Source organism: Physella acuta, unplaced genomic scaffold (genome assembly GCF_028476545.2).
Source record: "Physella acuta isolate Inbredline_101_S28 unplaced genomic scaffold, ASM2847654v3 ptg000830l, whole genome shotgun sequence".
Classification (NCBI taxonomy): Eukaryota; Metazoa; Mollusca; class Gastropoda; family Physidae; genus Physella; species Physella acuta.
The window spans coordinates 242,692-268,276 of NW_026732348.1; the positions used below are offsets into that span (position 1 = coordinate 242,692).

At 35.2% G+C, this 25,585-nt stretch overlaps 2 protein-coding genes across 3 annotated transcripts in view; one reads left to right on the top strand and one right to left on the bottom strand.

Moving 5' to 3' along the window:
* Window positions 1–914: 914 nt before the first annotated feature.
* On the top strand, window positions 915–9,348 carry LOC131951817 (ganglioside-induced differentiation-associated protein 1). 2 transcript variants are annotated; one of them, XM_059314220.1, is made up of 7 exons: window positions 915–1,024; window positions 3,457–3,571; window positions 4,908–5,097; window positions 6,048–6,218; window positions 6,893–7,102; window positions 7,813–7,915; window positions 8,696–9,348. In XM_059314220.1, the coding sequence occupies exons 2-7, from the start codon at window positions 3,515–3,517 to the stop codon at window positions 8,904–8,906; spliced, it is 942 nt and encodes a 313-aa protein (XP_059170203.1). In that variant the 5' UTR covers window positions 915–1,024; window positions 3,457–3,514; the 3' UTR covers window positions 8,907–9,348. The 2 variants fall into 2 exon arrangements, with proteins under 2 accessions (XP_059170203.1, XP_059170202.1); XM_059314219.1 differs by lacking the exon at window positions 915–1,024 and adding an exon at window positions 1,300–1,566.
* A 2-nt stretch (window positions 9,349–9,350) lies between these two features.
* The window catches only part of LOC131951816 (large neutral amino acids transporter small subunit 1), a 29,518-nt gene continuing 13,283 nt past the window's right edge, over window positions 9,351–25,585 (bottom strand). Inside the window, exons 4-12 of the mRNA XM_059314218.1 lie at window positions 23,202–23,327; window positions 22,680–22,779; window positions 19,362–19,406; window positions 18,860–18,983; window positions 18,068–18,171; window positions 17,737–17,833; window positions 16,739–16,888; window positions 15,486–15,663; window positions 9,351–15,022 (exon numbers count right to left, since the gene is read on the bottom strand). Of these exons, the coding sequence (XP_059170201.1) occupies window positions 14,955–15,022; window positions 15,486–15,663; window positions 16,739–16,888; window positions 17,737–17,833; window positions 18,068–18,171; window positions 18,860–18,983; window positions 19,362–19,406; window positions 22,680–22,779; window positions 23,202–23,327 (992 nt within the window). The 3' untranslated portion in view covers window positions 9,351–14,954. The remainder of the gene's footprint in view (window positions 15,023–15,485; window positions 15,664–16,738; window positions 16,889–17,736; window positions 17,834–18,067; window positions 18,172–18,859; window positions 18,984–19,361; window positions 19,407–22,679; window positions 22,780–23,201; window positions 23,328–25,585) is intronic.

Sequence of the window (25,585 nt, forward strand, 5' to 3'; positions counted from 1 at the left end):
GTAGCTAAAATATTTTGTGTAAAAGTAAAAGTAAAGTTCCCTTTTCAAACCTGATGGTCTATAGGGCAAGTGACGTAGAGTTCACTTGCTTCTGTGACCTCGGCATATGAAGAGATAGTGTGGTCAGCACTATGCCCAGCCGCCTTTACTTTCCCTAACGTGAGTTAGGTACCCATCAGAGTTGGGTGGACTCAGGGGCAGTCTACTGACTTGAATCTGGATTTGAACTTACGGGTTAGCAGTCCAGCTTTATCTTAAATTTATTCAGACCAGTGACCCATAAGGTAGGCCTACATGTAGAGAGTTTAACAAAATGAAAGGAATTGTGGAGCTGCCTTCAAGTCCAATTTTATCAAGGTAGCCTACCCATGTATTGAAACCAAACTCTGATAGAATACTCTCTCTATGTGATATGTGGTGGCAACTATTTTAACACATTTTATAATTATGGAATCAATATTTGCTCATTTATTCACTAGTAATGGGGAAGAAAATAATATTTTTGAACAATGAATTTTTTTACTATACAAAGTTTATTAAAGCTGTCAATTATTTTCACAAAATTTTTATCTAATTTTTTTAAAAATTTGAGTAAGGGTTCTGATTGTGTAAACAACGTTAGCAGAGAATGGTGATTAAGATAATCAGTGTTTCTTCCAGATTTTTTTTTCTCCGGGGGGGGGGGGGACACTGGTAAAAGTATGTTTTCTATAAAAATTCCTTTTCGTTCGGGGGGGGGGGGGGGCGGTAGACTTACTTCGGGGGGGGGGGGAGTGATAATTGATAGGCCTATATAACCTATATTTACAACTTTTGATATTACAATTTTACAAAGTATATAGATATTCCAAGGGCGTTAATGCCAAACGGTTTCTACGTTTATCGCCCTTGCATCGCACTTTTGTAAATATGACCTTTGACCTTCATTCTAGCACCGGTAAAATCGTTTTATTGACCCATTGTTTTTAAGCCTAGTCGGTGTCCCTCACCTCATCGTCCCTACGGCTTGTTTATTCTTTCGTAGGTAGGTCTCATGTAACTTCATATCGCTTACTGAAATAATAATTTAATTATCCAAACACCCTTTGTTACTTGCCCGCGCTTTTTATCTAGCTGACTGATGCTGTAAACAAAAATCTTACTTAAAATACTAAATACTCAGTCAGTAGGCTGGGTAATCTATCGTTTTGGGTACGTAAAATCGCCCGCGGCTATTTATGTACGAAAACGTTACCTCATTGTCAAGGCTTTAATAGAAGTATATTGTCATACTTTTGTGTCAAATATTATAGATAAATGAATAATAAACCTAAATCAATGGCTAAATATATCGATATAGGCCAGAAATTAACTTTAAACAGCAGTGTCTGAGAGCAAGATTTGCTATATAAACAGCAGCCATTTGTAAAATAGAGTGGCTTCCCCCTGAATCTGGCGCTAAAAGCTTATAAAAATAAAACTTAGACAAGATGGCTGCTATAGTAAATGAGCATGGTTGCATCTGTTGGAAACATCGCTAGTCTTCATTTATTACGGAAAAGTTTTAATTCAATTGTTTAAAAACAGGTACATAAATGAATCAAGGAAACATTTTTGAATTTTTAAAAACATAAATCCTCCTCAAAATGTGAAATAATTATTAAAATTTAAGGAGTCACCTGTTTTTCACATTACAAATCGCGGGCGATTTTACGTACCCAAAACGATAGATTACCGTAGGCTGTAGGCCTAGGGCCTAGAGACTTCTACTCGTTGAGTCAATCATCATTGAGTCTAAAAGTAAAGTACTAAAACGCAATTTGAATGACTACTCTTTTTGGTTTACACCCCCCACCCCAACCACCTGCAATCTAATTGACAGTCTAAGTATTAGTTAGGGTTAAGGACAGGGTTAGCATTGACATTAGCCAGCCAAGTGTGTATTTAGTATTTAGTTATTTAGTTAACTACCAGTAACCTAACACCCCTTTTATTTCATTATCGGACACCGATATAAAAATTCTCCCAAAAAAACTTTACTAATTACTAGATCTATAGTTATAGTAGTCTACTATAGACTATGGTGATGGTGTCAAAAAGTCAAATCCCCATTTCCATGTTATTATTGTTATTGATAGCTTTAACCGTTAATGTTAACTTTGCACCTTCATACTTTGATTATTAAATTTATAGGCCTAAGGAATCTTATGGAAAACCTCCAATAAGCCTTATATATATATATAATACATTTGCCCACTTTTTATAATTTTGCATTTTTTTCCAGGGTGTACTTCAACCTTTTGTCTGTGTGCAAAAAAAAAATTATTATTTTTTGTGCCCAAGACACAAAGGGTTTCAAACCTTTAGCTTTAGTGTAAATAAGCATGTATGAAATTTGCCAATATGATTTTGTAAATACTGCCACAGGGTCAGGAATAAACTTGTGTGCTGGAGTTAACATTCTGCACTAGTAATCAACAATTAGCAAGAACATTTTGGCCAGTAATAGAAAAAAACTAAACACCTTACCTCAAGTTCTACCCTTATATTTAAGGTTAAAGTTATGTATAGGCAACTCCTTCTATCCGTATGTGTGTATAGCTGGCTAATTTAAATAGAGCCCATTGATTATTGTGCATGGTATTTCAATTAACCTCACTTAAAAGTTATTCCAGGCTATAGATCTATATTAATTTATTATAATGAAATTATTTTTTTGCCGAAATTTCATTTTTTTTTAAATCTAAAACATTCATACATAATACATTATAATATAAATTATTATTAATCACTTGTTTTAGCTTACAATGATCCATTAATTATATTTTTATTTAGCAGATTGTTGAAGACTAAACTAAGCATAAAATATTTTGTTTAATAAGATGATAAAATGGGTAGCTCTTTGTTGGCTTTTTTATCAAAATTTAGTTAGGCCTTACGGCTTACATAAACAGTTTCTTTTAAACTTTTATCTCAGGGAGGGGGGGGGGGGGGGAGAGGGGGTCTACAGAAACTGGTAAAAATGTACATTTTCTGTATAAATTATATTTTGTTGGGTGGGGGGGGGGGGGAAGCAACACTGCTCCCTAAAAAGGTGTCTGAAAGAAACTGCCTACTAATGAACTTGTTTTTAGGTCGAGACCTACTTATTTTAGTCACAGAAGAAATTCTGCGCTCTACAAAACTAAAGCTCATAACCTTCACCCAGTTTTGTTTGATCTACACTTTGCTTATCTTTGTTCTCAGCCTCCTTCAAAATTTGTAAACATTGAGACTTTAAAGTAAACACAAGTTTAAAGGGACATGACTGCGACAAAAAAAATTTAAAAAAAGAACTTGCATTTTCTGCTGAACAGCTTACTCATTGACCTTTGTGTATGCATTGTTTACACTAATTGTTTGTGTTAAAATTAGCTACACATAAAAAGTGTTTGGGTTTTTTTTTACCTGAAAGTTTTTCTTTATTTTTAAAAATAGGCTTAAGTCTTCTGTTGCCATACATAGAAGGACTTCACTGTAGGAAGTTTGTTTTACTATGGCATCCCTACCTGTACAGTTATTTTTCTGGCCAGGATCATTTTTTTCTCAAAAGGTAACTAGCCAATCTATTCAAAGAGTGTTTTAAAATTTTTCTTTATAGTTAAGATAGTTTTTTTTTTTTACAAATGTAACATTAATATTTCAGTATTTAATATTTCCAGCTTGGGTTCTTATTCAAAGCCAATGCACATTTCATAGGCTAAAACTAAGTTCTCACTCAAAGCCAATGAACATTTCATAGACTAAAACTAAGTTCTCACTCAAAGCCAATGAACATTTCATAGGCTAAAACTAAGTTCTCACTCAAAGCCAATGAACATTTCATAGGCTAAAACTAAGTTCTCACTCAAAGCCAATGAACATTTCATAGGCTGAAACTAAGTTCTTACTCATAGGCAATGAACATTTCATAGGCTGAAACTAAGTTCTTATCTAACCTAATGTCAAAATCAACATTCCCTTGGCAAAAATGTAGTTCTTATTTAATCAGAGGTCTAAATCAACATTCCCCACACCAAAATTTAAATTTGTATCTAGGTTGTTCCAGATTATAAACCCAATTCCTTTACTCCACTCCAAGCTGCAGTGGATCAAATGACCTACTGTGCTATTTCATTATTTGACATTCTTTAAAGTCATTTTGCTTTAAGTTTTATTACAGTTGAGAGATCAATGTGATTAAAAATGCAATAGCACAGTAACCTGAAATGATTTGAATCAATAAAAGACTTTATTTTATGTATAAATAAGAGATGGGGTGCACCCGTTGTATCTATTGGTGAAATAGGGATATTTTTTTTTCATACTGGGAGATAGAACATATTTTCCAAAGCCCATTATAAAAGTAAAGTTAAAAAAGTTTCCTTTTCAAAACTGACAGTGTATTGGGCAAGTGAACTCAACCCAGCCCCTTTACTTTCCTTAACATGAGTTAGGTAGCCATCAGAGTTGGGTGGACTCAAGATGGTCTACTGATTTGAACCCGGATTTAAACTCGAGACTTACTGGTTAGTAGTCCAGCTCTCTACCGCTAGACCACTCCGTCCCTTAGAGCCCGTTATAGCTCCCTGTAAAAGTTTAATATAGGGTTTGTGTTAGAATAAAGTTCCTTAGATAACTTCATCATCATCATCTATTCCCATTCCTGCCCAAGACACATAGGACAGATTAAGTAGTGTTTATCTGTTTTAATTAACTTAGCATACAAAGGGGTAGTGTGGTCAGTACTATGCCCAGCCGTCTTTGACTCCCTAACATGAGTCAGGTCCCCATCAGAACTGGGATTCAATCTCGAGACTTTTGGGTTAGCAGTCGTAAGCTCTACCATCCAACCATGCCATCCCTTCTAATATAGCAGTGATGTTTACAAGGCCATGTCCTGTTTTCAGGCTCAGTTGGCGCTGGAAGAGAAAAATGTCAGGTACAAGCAAACAGTTATCTGCCTGCCTGAACACCAACAGACTGAGCCGTGGTACCTGCGACTGAACCCAAAAGGGCAAGTACCCATGCTGAAGCTGGGCGACAAGTTCGTCACTGAGTCTGAAAATGTCATAGACACTGTGGATAAACTGAATAATGGTAACTTTTAGATGGTGGTGTTACTATTTTAAAACTGTATGCTTTTCTTTATGTTTAATGTTAAAAAAATTGTGTTTCTCCAATAATAATAACTATAATTATCCTGCATTTTTGTTAGACTTATTGTATATTGTTATGTAATGTAATTTTTTTAATAACCCCTAATAATGGAAACTACAATGGTGCTACTGTGTAGTTCAACCTTAAAGTTTGTTTAAAAAATCCTTCATATTGAATGTTATAATCTTTACAATTTTAGTTAATACATAGATAATTTCATTGAATCAAGACAAGTTTGACTATCCCTTTCCTCCACACTGAGTCTTCAAATAGTTTTTCCCTTCCTCTTGTTTCTTTTAATTTTCTGTTTGATTGCATATCCAGGGCAACCAAAATGTGCACAGCGCTGCATAGTCAGACACAGATGATAAAGACCTTAACTAGTCTGAAAAATGCAGAAGCACAAACTTAAATCCAACTTTTTAAAAAATTTAAACTAGCCGACCTGCTGCGTAGTATACACCGCTATTTAGTTGTTTTATTTTCTACTTTTCAGTAATTCATAATTTGTGATTTCGACACTACCCTATCTTCCCCCGCTCCCTTGAAAGCAGTCGTCCTTGATGTCAGTTTACAGGCGACAATGAAAATATCAAGCAGAACTTCTTAACTCCCCTTAGTTTCAAATCATTTAAAAGCTAAATTATCCGCCCCTTATAGCCGTCACTAATTTGACCCGGCTCTACGATTGTAAACATTCGGGGTGAACCACAGCTCACCAGACTGGTGGAGGTGGGGGTGGTAGCGAAATGGTCTGTTGCGCATGCCTGGAGAGAGCGAGGGAGGGGGCGGGCGGAGGGTTAGATTTTCAGATTGCGTCGTCTTGTCCATGAAGAGAATAATATGTATAGATTAGTGCCTAATTATGAATAATAATTTATTTTTATCAGCTCCGGTGCTTGTCCCTGACCCCAGCACACCAGAGGGCAAGCTAGTGCAGGAATGGAGGTCAAAGTTTAACAGCCTCAATGTGGAAGGTTTGACCTTTGGTGTCTTGTTGCACCCTGAACTTGCTGTAGGTGAAATCAAGATGCCAGCTATGTACAGACAAACTAAGGAAGGTAACTCAGAAATATTTTTTTAAATGTAATTTTTTTTTCTACTTAAATTTAAAATTATATTTAAAATTATTTTTAAAGGCACCAAATATAGTTGACATTCATTTATTTAATACTATTACAAAATTCTTTTTCTACTCCATAGTTTTGTATTTTAAATATAAATACATTTACAGTGAAAATATTTTTTTTTATCTAACAAATGAACAAAAAATGTGTCTTTATTATTGTACTTTCTCTGGGGGTCGGTGTGGTCGAGTCGGTAAAGCTAATGGTTGCTAAACCAAAAAGTCTCGAGTTCGAACCCTCGGGCAGATGAGGCTCGTTAGCTAGGGACAGCCACTCTTCTAGGAGAGACAACTCCAAAATCAAACAACTGCTGCCTTGTAGCTTGTTCTTGGTTGGACAAAGGCTATGGAAGCAAATCCCAAAAAGAAAAGCAGGCTCAAATCTGAGTCAATGGCCTCAATTTCGCATAACCAGTTGACATGTATCCTTAATTGTGTTGGAGGTGTGGTCGAGTCGGCAAAAAGCTCATGGTTGATAAATTTTAAAAAGTCTCGAGTTCAAACCCACTGGCAGATAAATCTCGATCCCTTTCAACACAAAAAATTAAGAACGAAGAAGAAGAAGATTGTACTTTCTGACTTTTGAACCATAAACCTTCTACTATCAAGGATATGAAGCGAAAGCCAAAAAAGCAGTTGCAAGGATGGAAGCACTTCGAGACAAAAACCCAGACCTGAGAGAAGCCTACGATGACAAAATCGAGAAATTTAGAAACAAGCCCTCTATTATGCTAGACAAGAACTACATTGCTAAACTGATTGATGACCTTGAACCATTGTTTGATGAGCTAGAAGCCCAGTTAAGGAAAAGCAGAACTGGTGAGTTTTTTTTTAAAGTAAACTAAAAATTTGTATTTATTTACCAACAAAATAAGTTATTGTTTAGAAGCAAGCTGCAAGGGTTAACACACCACCTAATTTCACTATTGAACTATACTAATTAAATATTTTTAAAACTCAGAAAATTACTGATTTATGTGATATCATGATGCTGCACTTGTATTAAGCAAAATACTTTATTGCAAAATAATATTATAAAGTTTAACATTTGATATTATAACCTTATGAATCTTTGTGAGCTCATTGTTCAGAATTTATTTATTTTTTGACTAAAAAGTTAATTTTTAAAATTCCTTCAAAAATTATTGCCATCTTTTTAAAAATTTAGTAAAACAATTAGAACATAATATTAAAAATAAATAATTGCTTAAGTTAGTTTTTCTGTAACGGGAGTGGGTAAAGAGGATCAACCAAAGATATACCACACAAGACAGGAAAAGTTATAGGGGGAGGGGGAGAGAAAGATAAAAACATAGTATTTTTCAGATTTCACATTTAGAAAAAAGACAGAGGAAACTTAAACAGATAATAAAATGATTTTCAGATTTTAAAATTTATAAATTTCTTTGGGTATTTTTTCTTTTTTTTTTCAATGTCAACTGGCTTTGCTGTTAATAAAAAATAAATTAGCGTTGTAAACAAAATATTACTATTCAGTTAAATATTTATTTGCATGTCAACTTTAACAGAAAACATCATCCAGCACTGGTTGTGTGGGCCAAATTTTACTGCAGCAGATATCACCCTCTGTATCCTTCTTGGCAGGCTTATCAATGTTGGTCTCATTCAGAGGTTGGTCAACTCATTTTTACAAAAACATTTTTACGTTATTAACAATTTTCCAACTTTCTTTGATCCAATGATTTTTCAATTTTGGTATTTGTTTTTATATAGGCTACTTTAAAAATACATTTTAAAAATGTATTAATTAACTCATGGTTCATTAATGTAGCTTTATATCTCTGCATCATTTTTAGATTTAAATACAACTTTCAGCTGGGACTAGTTTTAACATTTGTAAATTTATCTAATAATCTCTACTAATATTACCTATTGTGTCTGCATGGTTAACGAGTACTAATTACATTTGTAGAGGCTCGTCCATAGGACACCCCTAGTGGGTGCCTGACTGGAATTAGGGAAAGTAAAGGTGACTGGGCATAGTAAAGTAAAAATTCCTCTTTAGACCTAACGATCTATTGGGCAGATGAAGTGGAGTTCATATGTTTCTTGACCTTGGCATATAAGGTGATAATGTGGTCAGCACTATGCCCAACAGCCTTTACTTTCCCTAATGCTGAGTGGACTCAGGGACGTTCCACTAACTTGAACCCGGATTCGAACTCAAAACTATCGGGTTAGCAGTCTAGCGCTCCACTGCTAGGCCACGCCGTCCCGACTGGGCGTAATGCTGAATACGATACCTGACTTCATAGAAATTAATCGAGTCTGAAAGGGCACAATATTTATAACAGACAATGTAACAAAACAAATAGACACCTGCTGTTGTCCATATTCCAGCATAATGTAAAAAAAAAATAAAACAGTTCTAACACTTTCATTTCACTACAGGTTTTTGATTGCTGAGAAGCGTCCAGCCCTAATCGAATACTGGAACCAAGCCCAGCAGAGAGGAACCATTCAGAAGGTTGTGTTGGGCGCCAAGAAAGGCTTGATGGTGTACCTGGCCAAAAAGGCAATCACCAAGGTAGCAACAGGTGCTGTGGTGGCAGGGGGAGTGGTGGCACTTGGCATTTTTCTGGGGCAGAAGTACAAATCTTAAATTTCTGAATGTTGTTTTTTTTTTATATCAGTGGCTTGTATATTTCTTAGCCATGGGTTTACAAATATTGTAGAGCAATGATTTGTGGCGGGGAGTAAAAAAAGTTGTACGATTTTTATTTTTTTTTGTACAACCTTTACAAACATTTTTAATTGAGTTTTTATATGTACATGTTGTATACAAACAATAGAGAAATTTCTTTCATGTAAATTTTATTGGCAAGTAATTTTTTTTGTGATGCATTTTTTTTAATTCTTGTACCTTTTTTTACTGATGTTGGCTTATTTTAATAAGCATTTGGAAGAATCCTGCAAGCACACCTATTATTTCATATTATATAAAAAGGGATATTTTTTTTTACAAGAACTTCCTGCTGTTTTATTTTTGGCCACATGTAGATCTACTACATTTGACTATTGCAATAAAGATATGAAATCCTGTCTTCAATCAATTTCGTTCTCTCATATTTAAGCCTTTTTTATTTACAGATACAAAAATCTGAATATCATTTTATGAATGCATTTTATTCATAAGTAAAGAATCAAAACTTAAAATTTTTCGTTGAACAATAAAAGCACATTCATACTTCTGTGCAGAAGAAACAAAATAAACAGACATCTCCCACACAATTCAGAGTATTTGAAAATTGAAAGTTTCAATAAGGATTATATATATATAATTTTATCTTCCCTGAAATGGTTTCGATGATAACAATCTCAAATCTTTAGAAACTGAAAGCTTTTGGGTAATATTTATTACTAAGATACTATTTCCAAGTTTTCCCCCACTATACAAAAAGTTTTAATCCATCACCAGTTTATATAGAAAATTTTTAAAAAGATTTAAGATGTGTTCATGTCAATCCTTTAAAAAAAAAGCTTAACATGGCCATTAGCCTGTTGAAATGTGTTTTTAGAATTGAAATTTTGAAAACTAAAGGCCAACAAGAAAAAAAAATGTTAAGGTAATAATACAAATAATCATTACACAATAAGTAAACATTTCAAAAGCTAAATTTAAGAGTTGAGTTAATGTTGACATTAAAAATAAGAAAAAAATTTGTAAACATCTAGTCAAATAAAAATGAACAAACATTTTTTTAAAATATGGCAGTGAAAAATTCACAATTTTAAAATTCATTCTTTCTGGTTTTGATTTAATAACCTGTGCACATTTTGTTTTCTAAGTAAACAAGTAATTTTAAAAATCTTTCTTAGACCTGTAGGAAAAGAGACAGTTATCCATGGCTTGATACACTATCTAAAAACCATTAATTAATGCCCTTTTACTCATTTCTTGATCAACTGTTAAACAATTTTAATAGTAATGCCTAACTTGTCAACTGCAACATAATACCAATCGAATATCTAGTATGCTTTATTAACATTTACGCTTATTAAAAAGTTCAACAAAATTAATTTTCCTTTTTTCAAGCATCTACATACATAACATAACCTAATGCCCTTTTTTACTTTCTCGTATATACGTAGTATAGAGAAAGTATTGTAATCGTGCAAAAAAAAAAAATCGAGATTTTTACAAATCTCGACGTTTTACACCTCACTGATACGGAAAAACATAATTTTGCAATCTTGTCCGTATGTCTGTGTGTGTGTGTGTCTGTGTCTGTCTGTCCGTATGTAAACACGATAACTTGAGTACCGTTACAGCTAGGTTGATGAAATTTCATATATAAGTATTTTATCAAAATCGTAGATCCGTATCAACTTTTGAGCGATTTCCGATAACCGGAAGTGGTACTTTTCCTACTTTGAATTTTTTAAAAGCCTATAACTTGAGTACTATTTCAGATAGATAAATGAAATTTCACATGTAAGTAAAAGATCTAATTCTCTACCTTCTGTTAAATTTTGAGTAATTTCCGTTGACTGGAAGTAGTAATTTACGCTACTTCCGATTTCTCAAAAAACTAATGTAAATTTTAAAAGTACTAATAATATTGCGCACTATTATGCGCTTTTTTTATTTGCGTTCACTTGGTGTGCAATTAATTTGTCTACGAGATTTTATTCTATTTTTAAAACTTTAAGTATTTGAAATGGATTAAAAATCATGTCTATAGCCCGAGTTTCCATCCCCTGTTATTTTATATAAGAATATTCGAGAAAGTTTAGGGGAGATCACTCCCGGTTTATTATATCAAGAATTTACGTCTACACTAAAATTATTCTTTATTAACTTTTTATTCATATTTAACAATACAACACCTCCCTTTAACAAGTGCACCAATTAATCTACATATGAATCAACCATGCACAAATAAATGTATCCATATAGCAAATTTGGAAACAACGACATCGATTTTCTCCATTGATAACAAGATATTGACTTTTTATTAGAAAGAAATAGAAATTCTAATATCACATACAAAGATCTACACCGATTCATGAGATTAGGTTAGGGAAGTGGTTCACCAAAACAAGTATATGTATAAACCTTACGATAACAAGCTTTTAACAAAACTCAATATGAGAAGGAACTTTGTTTATAAGGGTAAGTGTTGGTCAGAAAAATGTGTTTAGTGAGTTACAAAAAAATGTGACCACAAACCCAACCACAGATAATGGACACAAGCAAAGTGGTAAAAACAGCTAACTTCAAAATTTGACTACAAACAAACCCAACCACAGATAATGGACACAAGAAAAGTGGTAAAAACATCTAACTTTAAATATTTAACAAATGTAAATTTTTAACCTAAAAATAAAACCTTTTAAAAACAATATTTCATTAAAAACGCTCATACATTAAACTGAAAATTCCAATATGTAAATCTACTTTTAATTACTAAAACTTAATCATACAACTCTTGAGCAGTGATTATCTTAAAAACATCAAAAGAAAAGATGTAAAACAACACTTCATTCTGTTCAACTTTTATCTACACTATTTACAACACACAAAAACCCATCTGTATCATACAACCAACACCAGTAATGTTAAAATAACTTTAGAATAACCTACCATTTGATTGGCTCATCTATAAAACAGACTTTTTTTAAAAGGTTAATTTTATACCAAATTAAATTTAGTACTTAATTAAAGGTTAATTTAATGCCAAATTAAATTTAGTACTTAACTAAAGGTTAATTTAATGCCAAATTAAATTTAGAACTTAACTAAGGGTTAATTTCATGCCAAATTAAATTTAGTCCTTAACTAAAGGTTAATTTAATGCCAAATTAAATTTAGTACTTAACTAACGGGGGACACAGGTACTGATACTATTTACACAAATTAAGTTAGGAAACAAACATAATAATAGAAATTCAATATTCTTGCCAGAAAATAAATAGACCACACCCCACACACATCCAGTAATAAACTTAGTGGCAATAAGGAACATGGGTTTTGTATCAAACAACTTGTAAATGTTTGTTTACAAAATGGACCCAATTAAATTGTGACGCTCCACCACTTTTAGTCATATCTGTTTTTATTTAGATTGTGTAAATGTTTGATTTCAATTGTGAGATACTTAAAATCTGTATTTTTTTTTGCTCCATAAGTTACAAATAGTTTTAATATACTTGCAGCATATTTGATTACAAATTTAGGAGATGTCATATAATGCAAACATTTTTTTTACTTTCTGAGTTATGACTAAATATTTTAAAATGTCACAAATAATTGTAACAATTTACTTATCGATAAAATGTTTGAATTGAGACTGAGCACTTTAAAAAAAATTCCACCTAAAATGGATGAATTAAAAAAACTTTAAATTCCAACACTATTAAGGAGCTTTTGCTTTATCTTGAAAAAGCTGCAGTTGTAAAATGACATACTATGGTGAAATGTCACATTCCTGGACTGATAAATATATCATGAGCAGTACTAAAAAATAAAACTCTGGGTTGAAGGGTTGTCTATAAATGACATCATGCACCTCGGGGACTTGTTTTTCTTAGATGTGCTAATTTTGTGATGAAAGGTAGGTGAAGAAAATGTGTCAGCATATATTTTTGTACTTGGTAAAAATAAAGGTCATGAAAACTCATGTTATTCCGAGGCAGGCTTTGACTGTCAAAGAAGGGGTGAAGAGCGAAAACGTGACAGAACTTGCATGATGTCATTTATGAATGACCCTTGATGACTAGCGATGTGAAGGAACTATTTGAGATTCTTGGAAAATTACATAACATTGCATACTGAATTAAATCAAGTGGCGAAATGTGTTTTTAAAATATTACGTTTTGATAGTGTATACCTGCAATGAACTACAAATAAACTGCAACAGTTTCAAAACGTGTAAATGTTTTAAAATATAAACCTGAAACAGTTTTAAAATATAAACAATACTTTGAAATACAAGCCTATAATAAAATAATGCCTATTATATTCAACTGAGACCATATTAAACTTAACATTCGGGAGAGCAGACAATAGGGCTGGTAAGTAGGTCACCAACCAGTTCTACGGCTCAATAAAACCTGCATGAGCCATAGAACTGGTTGGTGACCTACTTACCAGCCCTATTATCGTTGGAATGTTGAAAACAGTGAGTTAGGACAAACGTAAATTATATTATCAATGCTTCATGCAATCCTGATTATTCTCTTGTGCTCTAAGAAATTAAAATGTCTGCTTAAATTATTAAATAGAAGTATTAAGCATTAACATATAAGTATAATTGACACTGGTAAAAATATTTTCAGCATGTTTTTGTTTAAATTTTAAGTAATTAAGGGGTTGTACCTGAATATGTACAAAACAAATCCAATTGTGCATTCAAGCAACGTCATTCTAAAAAAAAACTTTGTTCCATTATAACTTTAAGTAACACCATTAACAGTTCAGACCTTTCAATAAATTTGCATAATAAATTAAACACAAGATGCACAAATAAATGATTGAACACCAGTCCGTTTCTGTTTCAGCAGATCTTAAAAGGAGTATTCTGAAATTCCACAGCAATAAATTAAAACAGTGTAAAAAGTAAAGGGACAATACTTTTTCCTGGTGATTCCACCAGGCTAGTTATTTCCCCTAATAATACATCAGGCAAGTTCTTTCCCCTGTTAATCCACCAGTCATGTCCTTTCAACTATTTTGTCTAAACAAAAAAAAATTATCCCCCCAACCAACTACATTATGTTAAACAACAGGCAAAGTCTCCCCTTTCGTGGCCACAAACAGGCAGGCAAATTATCCCCCTTTCTTGTACACAAACATGCAGGCAAACTATCCCCCTTTGTTGTGCACAATCAGGCAAGTTCCGGCCCTTGTTTGGAAGACACAGAATGCTGGTTTAGCACATTACGACACTACACCACATTAGAAGTTCACCTGTAGCCCCACCAGGTGTGTGTATATCCCCACCAGGTGTGTGTATAGCCCAACCAGGTGTGTGTATAGCACCACCAGGTGTGTGTATAGCCCAACCAGGTGTGTGTATAGCCCCACCAGGTGTGTGTATATCCCCACCAGGTGTGTGTATAGCCCAACCAGGTGTGTGTATAGCACCACCAGGTGTGTGTATAGCACCACCAGGTGTGTATAGCCCCACCAGGTGTGTATAGCACCACCAGGTGTGTGTATAGCACCACCAGGTGTGTGTATAGCATGACCAAGTGTGTGTATAGCACGACCAAGTGTGTGGATAGCACCACTGTGCTAAAGAATAAATCTTTTTTAAAAAAGAATACACTGAAACTTTCTCCTAAAACTTGGGTATAAAACCATTTAAGTCAACATGAATGTTTTTGTCATGAGTTTTCTGAATGCCAAGACGGGCAATATATCCCAATTAAACAATTTCCATTTCGGCCAGTATTGCATATCCACCTGTCATGGTTGGTCATTGAACCCAGTTTGTAAAACATTATGAATAATAATAATGTAAACTCCAGTGTAAACTACAATAATGTAGATAATGTCTGATGATCACATTGCACTGTCATTAGAAAAAAAAAATTAATCATTATCCCTCACTGCAGCACTGTGTGGAATACAACACAACAGGAAATAAGAGAAATCCAGGTGCATTATGGGATACACAGTTTCAGAATGTCCAGTTGAATTTGTTTAGATTTCTTTTTGATCTTCTGTGGGGGACACACCCATTGTTTTTTGTCCCATTACAGTCAAACTCACTGAAAAATGAGAAAAAATTATTTCATTGATAGTTAACCTATCCACAATGATAAGAAATTTTTAAAATTTAAGCAGTTTATTTTAATACAACAATTAAATCAAAGTGCCACAGCAATGTACTAACTAAAGGTTCATCTGTTTCAAAGGCATACCACAAGTTCATTTTTGTGCTCATTTGTATAAAAAAAATTAAGCAAGGAAATATTAATCTTATACATGCTAAACTGTCAAAAATTAATAGTCTGCTACAAACTTTTTAAATTAGGTTCTTAAATTAAGAGACAATATTCAAAGTATGCTTGAAGCTTAAAAACTAATATCTGAAGTGTAATCAAGCATAAAACGTGTAGTCAAAGTGCGATGAAGCATAAAAACTGATATTTAAAGTGTAGTTAAAGCCTGAAAATTAATATTCGAAGTGCACTAAAAAACCAAAAAACTAAACAAGATTCGTCAACTTACTCATCATGTCTTGGAATGCTTTAGGTTTATTTTTCCAGACCACACCAAGGATGTAGACTGGCACCCCTGAAAACACAATGAGCACGCCCATGCCTGTGTCGTAGGGGGCGGCCACCAGCGGCACAATCAACAGGAACAGGACAATGGCCAGGAACAGGAATGGGATGACCAGTGGCATCTGGGGATGGTAATGTAGGGGGGTGAGTTGAGGCAGGCATTGGCAGTTTGTTTCATCAGGCCACAACATTTTGTTACCAAGCACGTAAGGTAAAAAAAACTGTTTTATGTATAGTAACCACATAGGCTACATAACTTACAAAAACAAAATAATTTTTAAAAACGCTCTTTAACCACTAATAAACTGTTTATTTTTAGTAATTGATTAGGTCCTTCCCCTACTGAATTTGCATCAATCCTAACTTATCATGTCCTTGCTAATTTAACACTAGCATTTTTAAAGATTTCACACAAAGTTGTTTTTGAGATTTTACACTAGTTTTTAAACAATTCCCAGAGATATTACATGTATTTATAAACTGATGTAATGGGAGTGGGATATTACTCCCCCCTCCCCCCAGTTAGGGATAGACTTAGGGTTAGGTTAAGGTTATGGCTAGTGATAGGGTAAGGGTTAGAGTTAGATGTAGGTTTAGAGTTGGGGTTACGATTGATGTTGGGGTTAGGGTTAACTTCCGACACAAAAAGAGGTGCCATAATTCCAATAGTGCAAAACAATATTAATATTTGTGTTTTACTAGGAAATTTTTTTAATATATATTTTTTTTAAAATGTCAAGTGTACAAAAGGACCACCGTGTGGGAAGAGGATGGGCTTGTGGTTTGGGTTAGGGTTCTTTAGCAGGGGGGGGGTGTAATTGACAAGGCAGATAAAGACTCCAGGGGATAATGTCAGTGGGAGAGGGTAATTAACAGGGGGGGGGTAATGTCCTAGACCCCCACATAACAGCCCTACGTAATGGGCCTTTTTATCTCAGTAAACCTAAACACCACCATATAAAAACATCCTACCTTAATGGGCCTTTTTATCTGAGTAAACCTAAACACCACCATATAAAAACATCCTACCTTAATGGGCCTTTTTATCTGAGTAAACCTAAACACAAACATATAAAAACATCCTACCTTAATGGGCCTTTTCATTTCAGTAAACCTAAACACAAACATATAAAAACATCCTACCTTAATGGGTCTTTTCATCACAGTAAACCTAAACACAAACATATAAAAACCTACCTTGATGGGCCTTTTCATCTCAGGTCTAGTGAACCTCAGCACCACCATGCCAGCAATGGACCCCCCTACAGACAGCCACTGGGTGAAGCTGAGGTAGTTGATCAGGGAGTAGATGTTGTCGGAGATGAGCATCACTATAGAAAGTCCTCCCTAGACAAATTTATAACAAAAACAGAATTTTATTTCAGCCATGGGTTATCTATGTTAGAGGATAGAACACATGATCCCCATGTTTTAAAAAGTACAGTGTTTTACTTTTATGTAGCCAGTGTGTAAGGCCAATGAAGTAGAGATCATCTGAATCTGTGAACTCGGCATATAAAATAAACGGATAGTGTGGTCTCTTCTATTCCCAGCCATCTTTACCTGGCTTTACCTCTACAGGTGGGTAAACTTTAAGTCATTTTATGTATTCGAGTCTAGGATCTGAACTTGAATCTTTCAGAGTAGCAGCTATGCATTCTACCATCTGACCATGCTATTCCATACCACCAACATTAAGTGATACATTAAGGAAAAAAAACACTTGTAAGCCATAGCTATAGTACGCAACACACAGACCTTTAGCTAACACATTGTACTTAAAGACCGGTATCACCCCAATTTATCATAAAAAAAACACATTTTTTGTTTTTTGTATATTTTACTAAATGAACCTTTCATGAACATTTTCTACCAGGTTTTTTTTTAAATGTTAATTAGGGTAGTTTAATTAATTTTTTAAATGACCATGGTTACGCGATAGTTTATCTAATTAAAAAAGCTTAATTTTAATTAAACTATTTTACCTACCAAACTTTGATAAGTAAACAACACAGATACTCTTATTACATCTAAGTAAGGACTGGAGACTGTTTTCACAATGCCCAACTCACATTAGTCTAACAAACAAACCCACTGCTTCAGTCTATGAAAGTCATGTACGCCATGTGTAAAAACACAAAGGTGAATAAAATACGTACAGTGAATAAAATACTTACAGTGAATAAAATACTTACAGTGAATAAAATGGCAGGTAAAGGTGTGTGACGTGTGACGCTGATCATGGCCATGATGCCAGGCAGCTGGCCCTCTCTAGCACCGACAAAACACAATCTGTGGCAAACAAGGGGTCAACAGGTGAGATCCAATTTAACACACAGGTGAGATGGGATGTGAGACTATATATATACATACAGAGCCATGTTACTTTAGTTTGTATTGTAAATTAAATAGTTATTTGTTCATTGTTCTACACCCCCAGCCACAAGCCATAAAAACCACAAATTTGTTTTAATGCTTGTGGTAAAACTAGGAGTTGACTGTAGCACAACAAAAAAAAATAATTACCTTCCTGAAGTGAAGAGCAAGCCATTAACTCCTCCAAATGTGGAGAGGGCAACAAAAATAGGAATGATGGCAGCAGCTATACCAAACACATTTTGACCAAAAGTCTGAGCATGAGAAAAAAAGAAAACCAAATTATAACAGAAAGCTTCTAAAAAAAAGTTTCATGTTGTTTGATATGGGTCATACAAAATGAGAAGGATTCAATTTAATATGAGAAGACTCATGTTAACATGATTTGGGTCAACTTAAAATTATTAGTAAAGTTACCATTTTTGACATGACAGCCAATAATGCAGATGAAGCAAAGTTCACCTGTTTCTGTGCCCTATTGTCAATAAGGCAGATGAAGTAGAGTTTGCTGGTTTCAGCGCCCAATGGCTAATTAAGGCGTATGAAGTAGAGTTCACCCATTTCTGTGCCCTTGACATTTCAAGGGAAAATGTCAAGCCACACTTACTTCCCTAACTTGAGCCAAACCGGCATCACCGAGTGAACTCAGGAACGTCCTACAGTCTCCGATCTGGTAACTGAACTTGAGACTTTCAGGTAAGTAGTCAAGTGCTCTAGCACTCAAAAACTAAAAAAATATCTAGGATCCTGTGATAGGGGGTGGGTAGCGGTCAAGCTAAAACTGACCACCATAGGACAACATAATCTTCTGTGATAGGGGGTGGATGGGGGGAGGGGTCAAGCTTAAATGAGTGACCACTGCTGTAGCATAGAACAACATAATCTCATACTCTCCTGTGGTATTGTGTGGGGTGGGACTGTGGTCAAGCTAAAAGGACTCACCACTGCTGTAGCGTAGGACGTCATCATCTCCTGTGGTGACATGGCGGTGAAGTAGGCCACGTTGACCAGCACGTAGACCATGGTGACCAGTGGAATGGAGATATAAATAGCACGGGGCAAATTTCTGGGGAAGGGAAGACAATGACTCAATGCTAATTAAAATATTAATGTTTTTATTTTATTTTTTTAAAAGTTAACATTTTTAAATATTCAAAAATAAATATATTAAACAATTAAAATTAAATCTATTCACAAAAATCGCAATTTTAATTTTTGAGCCTGTCAATAAATTTAATTTTAGTTGTCAAACTTTTTATATAAACTTTTAATGTGTTTATTTATAACCATTATGCTATTGTTTATTGAAATATACATTAATGTGCAGTTCATGATTCAACTCTAAGGGGAGGTAATTCAAACATAAGAGGGTGTAATTAAGGGGAGGTAAATACTTCATGGTTCAAGTGCTCAAGCAAACAAAAAACTGCTAGTGCTAACTCACTTGTATGGGTCAATCATTTCTTCTGTGACAAAATTGAGAAAATTCCTGCAAGGAAAGGGGAGATAAATATTTAGCAATTCACCTTTACCTGAACAACATGTATTATAACTACTAGTTCAGAAATAACTTTTTTTTAATATTAGAATATTGTGCCACAATTCTTTAAATGTTAAGAAAAGGGGCCTTAAGGAAAATTTCAATATTCTGAATAATTTTAAAGCAACACTGTCTGCGTGTCTACAAGCCTATGCAGGTTTTAAATTGCATACTGTCTTGTCACACTTACATCAGGTATCACAAAATACATAACCCAAAACCCTAGCCCAGGGGTCTGCAAACCTTTTGAGACTAAAGTGCCTAAATTTCCAATCTACAAAATTTCCGAATTTTTAAAGAGCCACAAACATTTTAATGTGCACTTTGGTAGTGGAAAGCATGGAACCATTGCCAGGGGGCTGGCCATAGCATAGTTTTGGGCCCAGCGGCTGTCAGCTGTCCATGTTCTACTCCACCTATTCTCATTGTTTTTAATTTTGTTTAAAGTTCTTTTTGTTTTCACAGTATAATTTTTTTTTAGTTTTTATAATAAAAGAATATAATTATTATGGAACTGGAGAGACATGCTAATTGACATCAAAAGAGCAGCATGCACGATGCAGGTTGCCGACCTCTGCCCTAATCTAGTCCTATAGATCTAGTAGTCATATGTACCTTTTTCCCAACTGTCATTTTATTACAGGCCAGTTAAGGGGTGAGATAACAAACAAAACTGTTCACCAACAGAAACATTATTGCATTCCATAATGGTTATTTTGATCTATTTTTATATGCCATATTTACTTTTTCATTAATTATTATAAATACACTTTATTAATAATTCTCTCAAACTGTATAGATCTAAAACTAAAAAAAAAAAAATTTAAATGTTAAAAAAGTATTTTTTTCAGAACCTAAAAATTCTATAAATAGAACAGTAACACCCACCCACATCCCCCCTCCCCTGATAGTTGAAGCAGACATGCCTACAGGCCAGTGAGCAAAGCATACAGGGCACAGACAATCCAACTCTATGCATTTCAAATACACACTTGGATCACATTGCCCTGGGTCATGCCATTAACCACAGTTCAAATACAGTTTGGACTTGAATGGGATTAAAGACTTAATCCCTGGCCCTGCCCCTAACGGCTGATGTAGACAGATTATATCTTACCTGGGAAACTCACCAGGTAGTGGGAGATTAATCCAGCTCATTAATTTAATCATTGTTTTATTGCTCCAAGTCAACTCATTAATTTTATAGATGTGCACATATTACTTAACACATAGGGAATGGGGTTGTGGTTTATCTTTATATGTTTATGTTATATTGAGTAATATGGGTTGGAGTGGCGTTCAAGAGCCATGGTTTAACACTTTAGCTTATATTTATTTCATTTTTCTTCTTAAATATTTCCGCTACTTGTTTTTAGTATAATGCTTGTATAATACTTGTTCATACTATTGTAATATCAAGCAGAGTGTTAGGATCAGAAATGAAGGATTTTTTTGGGCTATGGTAGTGTCAGCATTGATATTAGCAAGATGTATAAAGGTTTAGTTTATTACCACTAATTTAACACTCCCTTTTTAAAGAAGGCTCATTTATATTGGCATTGTCTGACATGTAAAGTTAAATAAAATTCCCATTTTCGAACCTTGATGGCCTATGGGTCAAGTGATGTAGAGTTCACCTGTTTCTGTGACCTCGGGATAGTATGGTCAGCACTATGCCATTGTATGTCATTGGTGTACATATATACACATAACCCTTTAATACAAATATTAGACTATGGCCAAACTATGTTTATTATGTACATGTATAGTTACCATACAACATCCTTCTGTATATAACTTTTGTATATAACTTTTGTTAGTTAACTAATCATAGATTTTTTTAAAAATAACAGTCACTAAAACTTTGAAATTTAAAACTCATTTGGTTTTTAAAATAATGTAATCTTTCACAACAACTTTTTAAAATAAGTATTCTAAAATGGCGTCTGGGTTTAGTGCTAACCACCTTCTCCCATCAAATGCAGAGGTCACAGAAACAGGTGAACTCTACTTCACTTGCACCATGCACCATCAGGTTCGAAAAGGGAACTGTACTTTTCTTAAATGACAAATGTCCTTTTTTAGCTGCTTGAATGTAACTCTAAATCAGACCCAACATTTATTTTTAGCAGCAATGTACATGAACTCCATTAACCCTAACGTAACCACCAATGAACAAAGATTGGTATAGGCTTCTCGTTCACAACCAAAGGGTTAACTTGGGGACATGGGGCTTAAGGTGTCATGTCGAAGGTCAAGTGACGTCAATGTCTGTGTAGGTAATGAGGAAATTATTGATCTGTTGATGTGCACACTGCCCCGCGTGTAATTGGGGGGAGGGGGGAGGGGGGAGGAGGGGGGGATGGGAAGAGGATGGGGAAGATGATTTCTGACAAGCACTTTATAAAACCATTTGTTGACTGAATACTAATGTGACAGAATTTGATGCATCAGCTTCATATCAAGTGGGTCTGTGTAAAATAATATGTAAGGGGGAGAATTTTTAGGGAAACAATAAGTACGCACTTTTTTAAAATAATAATTTGAATAATTTAAGATTATAAAGTTCCCTTTTAAATAATAATAGTAAACAATTTTTAAATCTATCAAAGCAGTGCGCAAGCAGGATTTAAACCAGGGCTCTTAGGTTAACAGCAACGGCATTTACTAACTCAACCAGTGGGCTGAGGGTTGACAGCGGTGAGGATTACAAGGTCAGCTGGTGTACACAAATGGTGTGGACAAACATTGGGACATGAGATACAAGTAAAAAGCACCTTAGGGGTACATAGCATTTTAAAAGGTACAAAGCACCTTATGGGTATATAGCACTTTATAGATACAAAGCACCTTATGGGAAAATAGCACTTTACAACTATGAAGTATCGTACAGGTACATAGCACCTTACAGGTACAAAGCACCTTCTAGGTATGAAGCACCTTACAGGGATAAAGCACCTTATGAGTACAAAGCAATTATGGGTATGATGCACCTTATAAATATGAAGAACCTTACGAGTACGGGTACGAAGCATCTAACAAGTAAGAACATACATACAAAACACATAAGAGGTACAAAGCACATCAAGTAAGCATACAGGTATAAAACACTACACAGGTAAGAACAACAAATCTACTAACTACATTACATATAAGGGTAAAACAGGTACAAAACATAGTTGTGAGGGCAGACAATGAAACACACCACACGTCTGAACCTACCAGCCAGCATAGGCGAACAGTCCGGAATAAAATGCCAGGGATATCTTGCCCACGCTGAGATTCGTATCCTCGAACGCTGTGTTCAGGTGTTCCACTGAACCTGGGGGGATACATTGATAAGCTTCAACTCATTTCTACAAACATATACATCAAGTTATTCCAGCAATAACATTTTATTACATAACATCCCCACACTACCCTGAGGTCACAGAAACAAGTAAACTCTACTTCACTTGCCGCGTAGCTCGTCAGGTTTGAAAGGGAAACTTTACTTTTACATAACATATAAGGTACCCCTTCAAACCTTACAGTCCATGGGTAGGTGAAGTAGAGTTCACCTGTTTCAGTGACACCTCGGAATATGAACGGATAGTGTGGTCAGCACCATGCCCAGCCGACATTACTTTCCCTGATGTGTCAAAGCTTAGTGGACTCAGTGATGTACCCAGAATCCGAACTTGAGACACCCGAAATATTTTTAAACTTCTGTACTGTAGTAGATCAAAACGACAAGTTTTGTACCTTTAGCAATGAGCACAACACCGGTGAGGATGATGATGACTAGGGCTAGCAGCTTGGCGGCCGTGAAGATGTCCTGGATCCTAGTGGCCGCTCTCACACTCATGGCGTTCACGAATGTTAGGGTACCTTACAGAAATAAATGTTCACGAATGTTAGGGTACCTTACAGAAATAACTGTTCACAAATGTTAGGGTACCTTACAGAAATAAATGTTCAGAAATGTTAGGGTACCTTACAGAAATAAATGTTCAGAAATGTTAGGGTACCTTAGAGAAATAAATGTTCAGAAATGTTAGGGTACCTTACAGAAATAAACCTTCACAAATGTTAGCCCTTATATTACCCCTGTAGATTACCCCACAGGGTAATGACCCCCCCCCCCCCACACACACACACCACCACCACCACCACACCCAGAAACTTAAGTAAGCTGACCCAAACCCTAACCCCAAACCTATAATTACCCTTAACCCCAACCCCAATCCTAACCCCAAATCTAAACCTACATCTAACCCATTACCTATATCCAACTCCTATACTAATCCTAACCCAAGCCCTAACATATCCTCCACATTGCATCTATCTCTAAATGACCATGGGGAATCATCTGGGGGGGGGGGGTAATTTGCAGGGAGGGGGGGGGGGTAATTGCTCTGTGGTAACGTCGGAGGGGAGGAATGTCTGGGGGTAATTGACGGGGGGGGGGGTGATTTGCAGGGGGGGGGGTAACTGCTCTGTTGTAATGTTAGTGGTGAAGGGAATATCTGGGGTAAATGACGGGGGGGGGGGGGGGGAATGTCCTGCTTCCTAAACCAGTATATCGATTTCCTGTGAGGCATTATGTGTGTAGTTGACATTTGAATGTCAAGATATGAAGCCATCAGGTGTCATATCATGAAATGACAGGATTAGATGTCATTAGGAGGACTCTAAGAACTCAATTCATTAAATCAGCAGCTCACTGGTGTAATTAGCCTAATTAATCCAAATCAATAAGAACTAATGCTTGTTAAGTTTTGTATTTTTTTTTAAACTCTCATGAATTTCTATTCCTCAATGTGTGAGAATATCAAAGAAAAAAAAATGTCATTGATAATCATCAGCAACTGTTCAGACTACAGTAAATATTTTTCATAACAGGCTGGGTTTGCATGAAGTAAAGAGTACAATATATTAAATTTAGGGTTCCAAAATTCCAATGGAGTTACATGAGATATCCTTGATACCCATCTTTTTCTTCTTCATTCTTAATTGTTAGTGTTGGAAGGTATCAATCCATATCTGCCAGAGGGTTTGAACTGGAGACTTTTTTCAACACGCCTCCATCACAATAAAGGATACGTGTCAACTGGTTAAGCGCCATTGAGGCTATTGACTCCGATTTCAGCTTGCCTTTCTTTTTTGGATTTGCTTCCATAGCCTTTGTCCAACCAAGAACAAACTACAAGGCAGCAGTTCTTTGATTTTGGAGTTGTCTCTCCTAGAAGAGTGGCTGTCCCCAGCTAACGAGCCTCATCTGCCAAGGGTTCGAACTCGAGACTTTTCGGTTTAGCTAACATGGGCTTAACCGACTCGACCACGCCGACCCCCTTGATACCCATCAAACCCTATAAGTTCACAGCACACGTGGTGTGTGTGTGGGGGGGGATGCCAAATCAGATGCTGAAAACACCGTTCCCTTGAATGTTCTAACGATATGTTCTAAGACATGATCTATACAAGTCTCTACAGACATTGTTTACACAAGTTCTCTGTAAACAGGTTCTGAATACTATATGGATCTATCCCATTTAAAAAAGAAGAGAAAAATGAAGATAAATGTTCTCATTGAACATTCAGTAATACTCGACTACGTAATCATGTTTTGATTACTTTCCTTAAGCTTACAACATTGCAAGTCTAAACCAATACCCAATGTTCTATAACCACTTGTTTTTAACCCTATCACAACGTCCCAACACCCCCCCCCCAACCCCCTTTAAATAGTTTTAAATCTGACGTAAATTGACGTTTAAGTTGTTTTGTTCTAAAATTAAATATCACGTCACATGTTTTGTATACCCACTCCTATTTGTTCACTTCGTCACAAAAAAAAAAACCCACCTCCACCCCAACCCCTCCCCACGCCAGGCATGTGACGTCGTTTATGGACGACCCCTACGTTCGTATCACATACACCGCAAACAAAAACGGAAGATACTATAAAACCACAAGGCTGTGAATTTACAAAAGCTCTTCACCATCCATTAATTAACACGCCAATCTACATAATTAAGTATTCAATACGGATGTAGCCTGACTGTCCTCGTACAAGCTGTTCACGTTAAGTAAGAAGTCGTCAGATCTAGATCTATATTAATGTGTTTTCATTTTTTATATATAAA